This window comes from Syzygium oleosum, unplaced genomic scaffold, assembly GCF_021117445.2.
Source record: "Syzygium oleosum isolate NSW1041296 unplaced genomic scaffold, Sole_v2.1 Sole_v2.22, whole genome shotgun sequence".
Taxonomy (NCBI): domain Eukaryota; kingdom Viridiplantae; phylum Streptophyta; class Magnoliopsida; order Myrtales; family Myrtaceae; genus Syzygium; species Syzygium oleosum.
The window spans coordinates 5,351,862-5,367,567 of NW_026607506.1; the positions used below are offsets into that span (position 1 = coordinate 5,351,862).

The window sequence follows — 15,706 nt, forward strand, 5'->3', positions numbered from 1 at the left end:
GATGAATGTTTAGAGGACTCTAATGTTCATAGAAGAAAAGATCTCTAACGAAAAAAAAAAAAAAAGTGGTGATACCAAGAAGATCATCAATTTCATGAAAACCCTGAATTCAAACAAATAAGCCTTTTGAGCCTACCCAATACCAACAATACAACCTCTCCCCAAAGACTCTTCAGATTGGGATGTTGAGAGTAGAAACATGACTTTATGACAAGAAGTCATCACTCAAAGAAGTGTATGCAATACTATCTTGTCTTATCCTCGAGGTTCTTAACTTGTAGACCTGAAGTCAGATATGATGAAATCCTTTTTTCTTGGCCTCAGAATGCCTATCCTTTGATTAGCCATTGACCAAGCCAACATTACAACCTTTTGAAAGACCTTATCGGATCAATTGGATTGTATACATTGCGAACATCTCCGAACACCTAAGGATTGGTTAAGAGAGATAAAATTGAAAGATATCATATCAGTCCCCTTTCAATCGAATGAAGAAAAGACCAAGTTCATAGATCGAAACAAATCCTTTCTAATGAAGGTCTTCCAAACGATCATTTCAAGCACTTCTTGAAAGATTGCAAGCATTTTGTTCAAATAATTCCTTGAAAAAGAAATTTGATTGTCTGAAATGCATTTAATACAAAGAATGCATATTTCAAAACCAGGTTTCAAAAGTTTTTGATCAACTTAAAACCAAGTTTTCAAACAGTTTGTGGTAAGCTAAGAAAAAAAAAATCACATTTCAAACAGTTTTGATTAATTTCAAAACCACTTTTCAAAATAGTTTTTGGTCAACTAAAAAAATCATACAAAGGTTAGTGAAACCTCAAAATCACATAATTCACGGTCAAGGCATTCATTGTTTGAAGTCTTCCCAAAGTCCTACAGGCGAGAAGCCCCTAGGCAAATTCAAGTCCTACTGGTGAAAAACCGCTAGGCAAATTCCAAAGTCCTACAGGCGAGGAGCCTGTAGGCAAATTCAAGCTCTACAAGCAAGGAGCCCCTAGGCAAATTCCAAAGTCCTACAGGCGAGGAACCCCTAGGCAAATTCAAAGTCTTACAGGCGAGGAGCCCCTAGGCAAATTCAAGTCCTACTGGTGAGGAACCACTAGGCAAATCCAAAGTCCTACAGGCGAAGAGCCCCTAGGCAAATCCAAAGTCCTACCGGCGAGGAGCCCCTAGGCAATTTCCAAAATCCTACTGGTGAGAAACCACTTGGCAAGTCTCCAAAATTCAAATCCTACTGGTGAGGAACCACTAGGCAAATCTAAAGTCCTACAGGCGAGGAGCCTCTAGGCAATTTCCAAAATCCTATTGGTGAGGAACCACTTGGCAAGTCTCCAAAATTCGAAATCCTACAGGCGATGAGCCCCTAGGAAAATTCAAGTTCTACAGGCGATGAGCCCCTAGGTAAATTCAAGTCCTACTGGTGAGGAATCACTGGGTAAATCCAAAGTCCTACAGGCGAGGAGCCCCTAGGCAAATTCCAAAATCTTACGGGTGAGGAACCACTTGGCAAGTTTCCAAATCTTCAGGTGAAGAGCCTCAGGTGTTCATGGTTCGTGGATTCGTCCTTAAACCACGAAATCCGAATAACCATCATAATCATCACCACCATCAATTCATGCCCTTGGATAAGCAATAAAGAGACGGCTCACAAATAGGTAAGCTTCTCTCTCTCAATCATTAAAAACCTTTCAAAATATGTTCTAAAAAAAGAACCGTTTGATTAGATTACGAATTTCAAAAGCAAGATCCCTAATCAGTTGTTGTGAAATTTTCATCTTATCTTGGTCAGTGAGTCTACTAAAAATTCAGGTGTCACCTTGTCTTTGAGATCAACCTCTAACGAGCTCAATCTCAAAGAGGGACAGCTGTTGACACCTAATTTTTAGCTCATTTTTTTTTCATATTTTCAAAAATTTTCAAAAGTTTCGAAATTAGGACTAGGAATCTTGTCCAAGCCTAGAAACCTATTTCTAAACCAAAAAATAATTTTGTTAGCATTTTTCTGCATTTTTCCTTAATTTCTTTTAATAAAAATAAGTGAGAAAATCAAGAAAAATAGCAAATTGAATCCGAAAATTCCATAAAAATAATCATTAGTCTTATTTTAAATCCAATTTCATGAATACATCATCAATTTTGAAAAATCTCAATCGGGTATATGTTTTTCCCAAAATTGGGCAAAATTAAACCCGAATTGAACCAAAAAAGCAATTAAATTTTTTCTAGTCATTTTTAGGTCATAATGTCTTCACAACAAATGATTCTTGGACCTTGAATTGCATAATGATCAGTCCAATTGTACAATTTGACATAAAAATCAAAAATCCCCAAAATTTAATTGAAAAATAAGAATTTTGAACCCAAATTGGGAATCGTGCCCAATATGAAATTGTCGAACCATGAGGATATCATTTCTAGGGTTAATTAGATGTGGGTAATTCAATTTTGGCATCAATTTTTCCTAATCAGGTCATTAGGACATCAAATTGAATAAAATCCTATTAACCCGAATACAAAAATATGAAAATCTTGGACACAATTATAACAAAAATTGAGGAAAATCATATATTTTGGTTTGGAATATGATGGGGAATTCAATTTCGGGGTTTAATTTCGAAAATTGGATCAAAATTGAGTTTAATTTGCAAATTTAGATCAACCCGGGTCTGTCGGGTCGATCGGGTCAACCCGACCCGACCCGGGTTGTTCATCTTCCCTACCCGGTTCGCCCAGAACATGCAAAACAGAAAAAATCATTTCAAGCCCGTGGCTTAGTCGATCATTTCCGGATTACTAAGCCAAAGACTTAATGCGGACTCTCCGAAGCCCATGCCAATCACAACTTTGGGGTTTCAATTTAATTAATTAGACATGAAAATTATTTAATTTAGGAGTTGCCACTAGTAAGTTATTGGTAAGTCGATTATACACCAAAGCATGGAAGAGCACTTTACTTATGTGAACCAAATATATTATAGATAGGAGGGCTTGATTACGCTAGACAAATTTAACGCCCTTTCTATACCTTTTCTTTCTATTTTCAAAAATATTTTGCAAGCAATCTTGATCAATTTCAAATACGAACCCTTACCATGTAATGGGTGATCATGCAGGTGTGCAATCAATAATGTAACACCTAATAAATAAATAAATTGCTAAAAATATGATTAACCTCAATTCACAGCAAAGCATAACCTTACCATGATTAATTTCCCAAATATCTACAAAGTGTTAATTAAAAATGGATGCCTGACCTAAACATGATTTTTAATGCAATGATTATGAATTATTTTTTTGGATTTTTCATAATAGATTAGGCTATATGCAAAGCATGAGATGAGACTTAATTATAAATTATGACTATGACACAACATTTAACATGCAATCTATATGACCTAGTTCTGATGACAAGGGAAATTTAATAAGCTATTCTAGCATGACATGTGATTTGAGTTATATGACCCTAAACATGTTATCACTAACTGAGATGGAAATATGATGATGTGAAAATAATGATAACGTGGCGAGTAATAACATGGCGATGATGACGTGGCAATAATGATGTTGTGGCAACGATGACATGGCAATGACGATTGGCATTGAAATATGAAACTAATCTTACAAGAGATATGCATGTTATATTTTGTGATTTTCTTTTAATGCTAATAGTTGGTAAGTCGATACTTTAGATAAAAGCTACCTGTTAAGTTACTAAAAAAGTTGACAAATAAGAATTGTCCACCTAAAAACTAGTTAGTAACTTCAACGAGAAAGTTGTTAACTTGTTCAAATTAAGGTCAGTAGTTCCATAATAGAATTGGTAGTATTAGCAAATTGAGAAGCTTTGCTGATGCAAATTGATAATTTATCGAAAGTGTTGGTAATTTGGAAACATTCAAATACAACTTACTAATAAGTCACTAGATAAGTAATTTACCACTATCTGTTTTATGAATAATATTTGAAACTAACCAGCATTTTCAGAAATTTACCAAGACAAACTTTTTTTCCTCCTAATGAAAGGTGAAATTGATCCCAACCGATCTTGATCCTAACTTATACCTGAGGTCTGGCTCATCGAAAAAAGCAGGTTTAATCTTGGTCTGAGAGGGCCTGGGCCTAGTAAATATCATTTCCAAGCTCACTCAAATTCATCTCAGGCCCATCGTATCTCGGCAAGCCCAAATGTCGTTTAGGCCCATAATCAAGGGTTCTGTTTTGCAAGTTCTATTTTATTCCCTAAAACATGCTTGCCGAGATGCTTGTAAAAAGAAGGGATTAAATGAATTAGAAGACCTAAAACTTGTCATAAAAGTACAATTGGGTTCTAAAAATTTCAAAGAGTGCAATTAAATCCTAAAACTCATCACGGAAGTGCAATCGAGTCCTAAAACTTGTCAAATTGGTTCAATCAAATCCTTCTGTTGATTGCACTTTTTGAAAGTTTTAGGACTTGATTGTACTTTTTGAAAGTTTTAGGACTCGATTGTAGTCTTAAGACTTAATCGCATTTTTTAAAAGTTTTAGAACTCGATTGCACTTTCGTAACAAGTTTTAGGACCTTCGATACACTTATCTCTAAAAAGAAATAAGTAACCAAAAGGTTGTTTTTCCTTTCCTACCTGATAGGAGCAAACTTCCTTCAACTGGCCATCTGATTGTCACTAACGTATATGGACATCACCAACATTCAATACTAGTTAAGTTTTTATATGTGTGAGAGGTTCATAATTTGCAACCCACCATTCGAGCGCATGGTCGGCACAGGAATGAATCTAGATACTAGTTGTTTTCGAAGCAAATTGCATATAGGTGTAGAATGTTGCAACTAAAATTCGTCAACTTCAAAAGCTCAATAATTTATTGTATTCTTTTAATTTCATTTCATGAGACGGAACGTCTAATATGTGCACTTGCAAAAGTAAATGAATCACATTAAATAAAGTATGGAGGAAAATATAGCTCGTGATTAAAAGTGGATCTTGCGCAAAACCATTCCTTTCTTATACACATTATGTAGGTGCTCGTATGTATAGTTTCCATTTCTAAACTTATAATTACAACTATCGATGGAACCGGGCCGAGCTCGAACTTGATGATGTAAGTTATATTGAAAAGAAAATTGAAAGGCCGGACATATCAAAACTTAACTTTATGGAGACTTATTTCTTTACTTTCTAATCGAAGAGCTTCGGATGTGTGCTCGTATCGAGGAACTTTAACGAGCTTGCGAACGCTTTGATATTAGAGTTACATCTAAAATTTGGTAAGTTGCAATTAGCTCAAGCAAATTTGATACCAATCAATCTTGTGACTTACATAGTCAAGTCAATAGATGCAATCTATCTATTCATATTCAACCCCTCACCACACGCTTCACAAGCGAAGGACCCCCTTAGGCCACGAAAATGTTAAAGTGTCGAATAATTTTTTGCTTTGTTCTTTTTTTTAATCTTTTTTATATTTCTTGCGGGAAACATCTTCCCAAGAAAAGGATCTAAATGGACATAAAAATTGAAAGAACATGCAAAAGCGGAAAAAAAAATTAATTTAATTGTCCTAAAAACAGGCCCTTTTTCTATCCTAGATTCCGCTTCTTGTCTTGAGCCAACTTCGTCAAATTGAAATCCTCGGTCCACGTTATTATAAAACTCTGCAATGCAAAAATTATGATAATTACAGTTGGTACCCGTGGTACTTGGAGGAATTCACTTTTGATCCTTACACTTTGTTTGGGTTACGGTGCTAGTACTAGTACTACTCTCCCATGACAATTTAAGTCCTTTCGTCTCGAGAGGAAAGTGCTAAATCTGCACCGACTATATCGACATGTGACACTTAATCATACAAACCTGAAAATTAGACTTTTGGTCCCTATACTTTCTGGAATGATCAGTTTTAGTCCTTGTACATTGTTTGAGTGACAAAACGAGTATTATTTCAGGCAAAAACTTACTTGCTTTCTTCACGTTTTTGTCCAAAATTTCATGAGAATGTCAAATTAAAGCCTACTATTTAGGACTGCTTCAAAAGAAAATGTAGATGACTTTAAATCTGCCAACCGCTATTTTAACTCACGATCTGATATAGACCATATCATAGATGAGTGTTACGGTAATGGTAATACCAACAAATTTGCAACCCATCGATTGTAAGGACTAAATCGCGTAACGAGGAGGCTATTAATATCAAGTATTAATCTCAACTCTCGAATATTAAATGGTTCCAAAAAAAGTTCATTCAATTATCGATTTTAATTGTAAAGACTACTCATACATAAGGCACATCAATCTGAAAAATCATACCCGAGATCTCATCAATTAATGATGCGAGGACTAAAACTGTTAGAAAAACAAAGTACTAGGTGTAAAATTGAGCACTAAAGTGCGGAGACTAAAAGTGTAATTCTTGTTTAGAGGCATGTAGTACTCGTATGAGCCATGTATCGGTAACTCATGTTGACTCGTCATTCTGGCAAATTTTGAACTAAAATTGGACGGGAAGGATTTAAAAGCTCACCCACGAATAACATATGGACCCCGACTGTAACTAAACAAAACATAGAGGACCAAAAGTGAAATATTTCGATATTACGGAGGAGAATTGCAAATTCTTTTCATTTCTTTGTTTTTCCCCTTTCTTTATGTGGAGGAATGAGTCAGAAGATGCACTCGTGTGGGCTGCACGTAGATGGAGACAGTTGGCCTCTCGCCATTCGAATTTTTTTTTTAAAAGAATAATTTGTGTGACTGCTATATAGTGGAGGTACTTTATAACCGATCCAATGTGAAAAGACATGTTGGAATATATTTCTTTGCAAGATATAATGTTTCTTTGTGTGAATTATTTGGTTTTTTTTTTTTTTAAGTCGAAGGGGGCGTTCGGCGTTGGCAAACTATAAATCATCTATAGAAGTATGTTTAGATTATCTAGCTTAAAGTGCGTGATTGACTAGCTTAAATCATTGCCTAATGAATAAGTTTTGTTGCCCTACCCCACCATAACGTGAGCAGGGAATACAAAATCGACAACATACACTACTGATCGAGATTTCCCGAGATCGAGGATAGTTCGGAGAATTGAATATGTAAATTTTTATTTGTAAATCGGGTTTTGGATCATTTGATCGACCATCGTTATGGTGTGATTCTCACTCGTGGGAAAAAAAGAAAGGGATAAGTGCATTGGAAGCAAGGGTGAGCAGGGTTCCGGGGTAAAACTTGCAGCCGAAGAACTGGACCGGTGGGAACCCGTACGATTTTAAGTTCTAAGATATGCAGTGTAGGTTTTGGATTTCAACGGATGAGTTCCAGGTTCTAAGTAAGTGGAATTTGGAACTATTTTTTTGTGTTTTTCTTGATTTATGTAATCGCGTGATCCTGCAGTATTCCATGGCATCCGATGATGAGTGTATAATCTAGAAACACTAGTTTGAGCTTCCATTTTGTGACTGTAACTCTTACTTTATTAATATTTCATATTCTTTATATGTTTGTGGTTAGTGGATTGTAGCAGCGAATGGTGGTCAATTAATAATACAGATGGAACCCAAGTAGACCCTGAAACCAACTCTAGAACATGTGACAGGGTAGGTTACAGGTGCCAAAATATACAGAGTAGGTTTCAGGTTCCAAAAAATGAGGAATCAGTTTCAATGGGTAGGTTTCAAGTTCTAGGTGAAACTTAGACGAAACTTGAACGATTGTACGGAACCTGAAATCATTTACCCCTAATTAGAATAACTAAAACTTGTTCCGAAAGTGCAATTAAGTCCTAAACTTGTCACGAAAGTGCAATTGATTCCTAAAACTTTTAAAAAGTACAATCAAGTCCTAAAACTTATCAAATTGATTCAATCAGGTCCTTCTGTTGATTACATTTTTCGAAAGTTTTAGGACTCGATTGCACTTTTTGAAAGTTTTAGGAATCAATTGCACTTTCGTGACAAGTTTTAGGACTCAACCGCACTTTTAAAAAATTTTAGGATTGAATTACACATTCGTGACAAATTTTAGGACTTTCAGTGCACTTATCAAAAAAAAAAAGAAAAACAAAAGAATGCTCTCACCCTGCTTAAGATGCTTTCCCCGCCCTCTCTGGCATCGCTCGCGAGTTTTTACTTCCCTTTTTGCAATGCTTTTAATTTCTTCATGCATCTCGGAAGCATAGACTGAATTAAATGCAGTTCACGGGCTCAAAAATCAATCGGTGCCCTCTTGAAGGCACGTGAGGAGGAGGGGAAGAAAGGAAGGCCCGGAATCATTCCAAATCCAATCACAACGCATAAGGAATTCCTACTCACCAGCCACAAGACCCAGAGAACCCCTCAACATGAGCACGACTCTTGGTCAGAAGCGGAAAATTCAGAGGCAGAAAGTCAAAGGAGGAGTGCAGCACCGGGACTGATACATCATCAGCATGTCATCATTACCAATTTGAGATGAAATTGAGACGGGCCTTCAAGGAAAGTATAAACTAAAGAGAGGGGAAAGGGACATGCGTGCAGTGCAGTTCAATCCAATGCATCTCCCACAGAGAAAGCAGTTTCCCTTCTTTTTATTCTCCGTCTCCCTCGGTCTGTCTTTTTGTGAAGTTTCGACACAACTTGGAAAAAAGAAAGAGCAGAATTTCAGGGGGGCCAACATCAAGACTTGTAGACTTGGGAGTGCATGTTGCAAGATTCAAAGATTGTGACTTGACCGCACGACCAAATATTAGCCAACCAAAAGGGAGAAAATGGGGCGCCACCATTGCTCTCTCACTAGAAGCACAGACGTTGACCACTCTCTCTCTCTCTCTCTCTCTCTCTCATTTTCTTCTTCTTTAGCGTGTAATTGTTTTCTTGCTTCCTGTCACTTTCTTTCCTCTCTCTGTTCTTAGCCCCTCGCGCAATGTAGACTTGTGAAGCTGGGACAGTGAACGGGGGTCCTCTTCCTCCTCCTTCTGGGCCCAAGTGAAGGTGGTGGTCGTGGTGCTTCTTGTGTCTGCAATTCCCCCCTTTTTTTCACGCTGTTTCAGAGTCATAAGGCAACGACCGCATGTCTGAGCATCGGGCCTGCGTGTCCCTGTCTCTGTCTCCGAGGTATCTTCTTCGTTAAAGTAACCTCTTCATCATGTGACGCTTCACTTTTCTGCCCATCTCTCAGCATGTCTCTGTTTTTAGCCTCCCCGGTTGCTATAAGTTTTAATTCTTCCCTCAAGAATCTTTTTCAATATTCACATGTTTCTCTACTTGTTACTGCTTCTATTGCAAATGCAGTTGAAAATGGTGAGAGGAGACTCCAAATTCGGAAGATTTCTCAACAGCCCGAGATTGAGAAAGGAAAAGATCTCGATAATGGGGAAAGTTTTGAGTGACGCTAATGTGTCACCGAAACTAAGAGGCCGAAAAATGGATGAAGGATGGAAATTTCTCTCCCCGCAAGGCGTTATGAGCCTCTTCTATTTAGTCTCAGTCCTCTTTCACCAACTCATAGCAGCAACAGAAGTAAATGACGAAGTGGCGATGTTATTGGCTTTCAAGAATTCGTCTGTTCAATCTGACCCAAACGGATTCTTGTCCAACTGGGAAGCCAGCTCTCGGACACCATGCTCATGGAGTGGAGTTTCGTGCACTCCTGATGACCATGTGCAAGGCCTAGACCTCAGCAACGCCGGGCTCAGTGGTTCGCTGCACTTCCCTTGGCTCGCCGAGTTGCCCAGTCTCCGATTCATGAACCTGCATGGCAATCTGTTCTCGGCTGGTGACCTCTCTGCCTCTTCATCTTCTTCATGCCAACTTGAGACTGTTGACTTGTCCTTTAATAATTTGTCGGACCCTATACCGGCAAACTCTTTCTTGATATCTTGTCATAGTCTGGTTCATGTCAATCTCTCACAAAACTCAATCCCTGGTGGGAATCTCCAATTTGGCCATTCTCTGTTGCAGCTTGACCTCTCTAGGAATGGCATTTCAGATCCCACCTTTTTGACTTATTCCCTCTCTAGCTGCCAAAACTTGAAACTTCTCAATTTTTCTGGTAACAAGATCAGCGGAAAATTGGGTGCCACTCCCAACTCTTGCAAGAATTTATCAGTTCTTGATCTTTCTGGTAATAATTTATCCGGGGACATACTGCCGAGTTTCGTGGCAGATTCCCCGCCTTCTCTTGAGTATCTTGATCTCTCCAACAATAACTTTTCGGGCAAATTCTTGGACCTTGATTTTGGTAGCTGTGGCAATCTGACTTATCTGAACCTATCAAGCAACTGCCTCTCTGGGAGCGAATTTCCAGAAAGTCTGAAGAACTGCCAGATTTTGGAAACACTAGACATCTCGCATAATCAGCTGGAGCATATGATTCCCGGTGCTTTGCTCGGAAATTTGCGAAATTTGAGGCGATTGTCTTTGGCACACAATCATTTCACAGGTCAGATTCCGCCCGAGCTGGGGCAAACTTGTGGAACTCTAGAGGAGCTCGATCTGTCTGTAAATAACCTCACTGGTGGATTGCCATCAACATTTGTTTTGTGCTCTTCCCTGTGGAATCTCAATCTAGGGAATAATCTTCTCTCTGGAGATTTTCTTGTTACTGTCGTCAGCATTCTCTCTAGCCTGAGAAATCTGCACGCACCATTCAACAACATCAATGGCTCGATTCCGCTGTCTTTAACGAACTGTAGCCAGCTTCAAGTACTCGATTTGAGCTCCAATGTCATCACAGGTAATATTCCTCAGGGCTTCTGTTCGTCTTCCTTTTCGTCATCATTGGAGAAAATACTACTTGCAAACAACTATATCTCAGGAACTGTGGTTTCGGAGCTTGGAAATTGCAAGAACCTGAAATCAATTGACCTCAGCTTTAACAGCCTGAGCGGCGAAATCCCTAAAGAAATATGGGAATTGCCGAAGCTTTTGGACTTGGTTATGTGGGCAAACAATCTTACTGGCAAAATTCCTGAAGGGATTTGCGAGAATGGGGGAAATCTCGAGACCTTGATTCTTAATAATAATCTCATTTCAGGAACAATTCCGCTGTCCATCGCCAACTGCACCAACATCATCTGGGTTTCGCTATCCAGCAATCGGCTCACTGGAGAGATCCCAGCCGGAATCGGGAATCTTCAGAAGCTAGCTATCCTCCATTTGGGAAATAACTCGATAACTGGACAAATTCCGCCGGAGCTTGGCAAGTGCCCGGGACTCATTTGGCTAGATTTAAACAGCAACCAACTGACCGGTTCTCTCCCCCCTGAGCTTGCCGATCAATCAGGCCTGATCACACCGGGGAGCATTTTCGGGAAGCAATTTGCTTTTGTTCGATACGAGGGAGGCACGGATTGTAGAGGAGCTGGAGGACTAGTTGAATTTGAGGGTATAGGACCGTCAAGGCTGGGGAGTTATCCTATGGCGCACTCCTGCCAAACAACTAGGATTTACACTGGCATGACAGTCTATACTTTCGCAAGCAATGGAAGCATGATGTATCTTGATTTGTCCTTCAATTCGTTGTCCGGTACGATTCCGGAAAGCTACGGCGATATGACTTACCTGCAAGTACTGAATCTGGGGCACAATGAGTTAACAGGGACTATCCCCGAAAGCTTCGGAGGTTTGAAATCTATCGGAGTTCTCGATCTCTCTCACAACCGTCTTCAAGGGTTTCTCCCAGGATCGTTAGGATCTCTATCTTTTCTCAACGACCTCGACGTTTCCAACAACAACCTCACCGGCCCCATCCCTTCCGGAGGTCAAATGATCACTTTCCCAGCATCCCGGTACGAAAACAACTCTGGCCTTTGTGGAGTGCCTTTGCCCCCATGTGGCTCCCATACTGGATCAACAGTTCCATCAAGCTCCGATGGCCGGGAAAGGAAGCAATCTCTTGAACTAGGTGTGATCATCGGTACCACATTCTTTATCGCATGTATCTTCATTCTCATGGTGGTGTTCTACCGTCTAAAGGTACACCACAAGATCGAGAAACAGAGAGAAAAGTACATAGAAAGCCTTCCTACTTCAGGTACTAGCAGCTGGAAGCTCTCTAGTGTTCATGAGCCCTTGAGCATAAACATTGCCGCTTTCGAGAAGCCTTTGCGAAAGCTCACCTTTGCCCATCTGCTAGAAGCAACTAATGGATTCAGCTCAGAGAGTCTCATAGGTTCTGGAGGGTTTGGTGAAGTGTACAAGGCTCGACTCAAGGATGGGCATGTAGTTGCCATCAAGAAGTTGGCTCATGTCACGGGCCAGGGCGATCGGGAATTCATGGCCGAAATGGAAACGATAGGGAAGATCAAGCATCGAAACCTCGTTCCTCTACTGGGCTATTGCAACATCGGGGAGGAGAGGCTCCTCGTGTATGAGTACATGAAATGGGGGAGTCTCGAGTCAGTTCTTCACAACAGGCCCAAAGGAATGGCCTCAAACCTTGATTGGGAAACTAGAAAGAAGATAGCCATAGATTCAGCTCGAGGCCTGGCGTTCTTGCACCATAGTTGCATTCCTCACATTATACACCGAGATATGAAGTCGAGTAATGTCCTTCTGGATGAAAACTTTGTAGCTCGGGTATCTGATTTCGGCATGGCTAGATTGGTGAATGCCCTAGACACTCACCTCAGCGTGACCACCCTCGCAGGGACTCCGGGTTATGTCCCCCCCGAGTACTATCAGAGCTTTAGATGCACAACAAAGGGCGACGTGTATAGTTACGGAGTGATCCTGCTCGAACTTCTCTCGGGAAAGAGGCCAATAGATTCTTCCGAGTTCAGCGAGGATAACAACCTGGTAAGCTGGGCGAAGCAGCTTTGGAGAGAGAAGAGGATTGATGAAATACTCGACCCCGATCTGGTCGAGGATACATCCCGCAAGGACGAACTTTGTCAGTACCTAAGGATAGCATTCGAGTGCCTGGAGGACAGACCTCCTAGGCGACCGACTATGATTCAGATTATGGCAATGTTTAAAGAGCTTCAGGCCAGTACATTGGACAGCGATATACTCGACGGTCTCTCGGTGAAAGATGCAGTTATTATCGAGTCACAAGAGCTAGAACTCTCAGACTCTAGTTCATGATGATCGACTTCATGTGCATGTGACTAAGCATTCTATTTTCCATCCTCCCAGAGTCGTCGGAGGGGTTCATCATTCTCATTTATCCCACTGTAAATACGCCGAAAACTTGGCAAGACACCATTGTAATTGTATATGGAAAGCAGACAAAGAATGAGAACAATGGATCGGTTCTCCGAGCCGCTTGAAATTCGGAGACCGTCTGCTCCAAGTTCCCTCATCATATCCTTGTTGTAGATGCACCAAAAGGTTTGTGTTAGGCATCCATTTTCCTCTCTGTGATGGTTTTGCTAACTGATGTTCATCTTTTTCTCTTTATGGTCACAAAAATCAACTGATGCTCAAGTGTTTTTCTGATGCACACAATTTGCCATAGTTCTTTTCTTATGTCTATAAAAAGCTTGAAAACCGGAATGGTAAGAGCGCTTTGTAAAGCTGAAGCTGTAGGCCTTACTGGAATAGCAATTTTGACATCCGATGTGCCACTAGCCGTGTGTTTCCGAGACTTTGTTGCATTGCCTTTCACTTTTGACAGCGAAACCAGACTGAGTTGCAGATTACGTCTGTTTAGGATGACTTATCAGTACTTTGGTCATGACATTTTTCTTAACTTCAGCTGGATTTATTCAGCAAGGGTAATGATGAGACCGTGTATTGGATTCAGCCAGTGCCATAATCACTCATTATTACGCTTATCAACAGATTTTTCCAATAGCTGGCCACTGCCATGATTAAACTTTCGCCTTAGTCAAGAATCTACTACGTTCGCACCAGTGAGTAATCTTAGACTTAGGGGCTGAAAGATTAGCTCTAATGATGATCAAGCGACTCTACTAATCAAGACCTTGACTTATAAAATTTGCTTTAAAGAGTTCAGGGTTCCTCTCTCTCTCTCTGGGCCCATTTCAATTTCAGAATGGCCCAACCATAGAAAGAAACTTTCAAAAGCAGAATGGCCCAACCAAAGAAAGGAACTTTCAAAAGGGCTTTAGCAAACAAACCGATTGAATTTTTAGCGTTAGTTTGTTTTGCGAAAATTGTGACAGTTTAAAAAAATATTTTCCGGAAAGTTATTTTGCAGGAAAATGACAATATTTTTCAGTATTTGGCTAAAACCTAAAAATGAACTAGAAAATATTTTCCGCCATTTGGTATCTGATTTGATTTTCCTTTGGAAAAATTACCAAAAAAATCGATTTTTTAAATTTTTTTAATTTTAATTTTAATTTTTTCCTTTTCTTTCTTCTTCTTTCTTCCTCGGCTGGTCGGCGAGGGATAAGCTCACCCTAGGGTGGCAAGGTTGAGCCTTTGAGCAAGGTTGAGCCTCGCCGTCCTAAGGCGAGCTCGTCCCTTGCTTGTGGCCAGTCGTCGGCGACAGGTCGAGGAAGAAGCAAAAAGAAATGAAAAAGAAAGAAAGGAAAAAATAAATATAAAAATTCAATTTTTGTAAATATATTTTTATTAGAACAAACTTTTCATTAACTAAAGACCTGAGCTCGAGCGCCGAGAACCTAAGCACGGCCTTCGTGGACCCAAACCTGAATGCTGGGGACTAGAGCTCGAGCATCAATGACCTGAGCATGGCCTTTAAGCACCCGAGCTCAGGTGTCAGGTCATTGGGCACAAGCAATTGAATACTACATGAAAATGGAATGCAAGATAATGTGGAGAAATTGAAATTCTAATAAAATGGAATGCAAGATAGTAAAGAAGATGATTTATGTTGACCGTGGATAGCAATGACAAGAACTAAGATTAGAATATTACATAAGAATAACAATGCCAAATGCAACCAAGAAAAGATATATCCCAATAATTGATGGATGAAACTTACAAGATTAATAAAAAAATTAAAAAAAAACAATGGAGAAAAAAAGAAGTCGTCTTGATATTTTTTATAAGGGTGAAGTCATGTCCATCTTGCAAACTCATAAAGACTTCTCTAAATTTAGAACAATCGGATGAGTCTCTTATTTTCTCATAGATGGTCAAGAGGGAGTTATAAATGTGGGTTGAGTTTGGGTAAACTGTGAACCCATTTAACACCCATATTTTTCTAGATTTTACTATTGTAAACCCACTTATAACTCATTTACTTAACATAACTGATTCTTATAATGACTTAACCCATCAAATGCAGGATTAAGAAACAGGTCTGACCGATTTGACAGGTCTAGCAGGCACCGCCCAGTAGCCATTGCTAGTAGTCTCGGTACACCACCGCGGCTAAATAACGAGGGAGCAAGCAAAGGCGGGCTCCGGGCAGCTGCCCCGAGGGAAATCCGGCATTGAGGAAATTCAAATGCATGATCATGCCTTATTAGGTATAATTTGACGTAGGATTCGAACCGTGTTGGGACCCAAATCGGACCCGTAAATTTGCAATGTACGAGCAGTCCGTCGTAGGGATCAAAAGTCCAACGTGAGAGGGGCCCCACCGACAAAGGGAAAACCGGTTTGGTGGGTCAAGATTCAAAAAATCAGGTCCTTCTTTCTAAAATTCTAGTCTTTTTGGGGTCCCCCACTAAAATCAAATCACAAAAATATAATAATAATAATAATATATAAATACAAATGATTAAAAAGGAAAAGAAAAGGAAAGTGCTACGAATATAGTATTTAATTAATTAATTGATTGATTAATTT

The 15,706-nt window shown here is 39.6% G+C and overlaps 1 protein-coding gene across 1 annotated transcript; it reads left to right on the plus strand.

Moving 5' to 3' along the window:
• The first annotated feature begins 8,285 nt into the window (after positions 1 to 8,285).
• LOC115670024 (receptor-like protein kinase BRI1-like 3) lies at positions 8,286 to 13,599 on the plus strand. Its single transcript, XM_030591215.2, has 2 exons — positions 8,286 to 9,091; positions 9,269 to 13,599. Exon 2 carries the CDS (start codon positions 9,275 to 9,277, stop codon positions 13,061 to 13,063), a length of 3,789 nt encoding a protein of 1,262 aa, XP_030447075.1. The 5' UTR covers positions 8,286 to 9,091; positions 9,269 to 9,274; the 3' UTR covers positions 13,064 to 13,599.
• Positions 13,600 to 15,706: the final 2,107 nt, after the last annotated feature.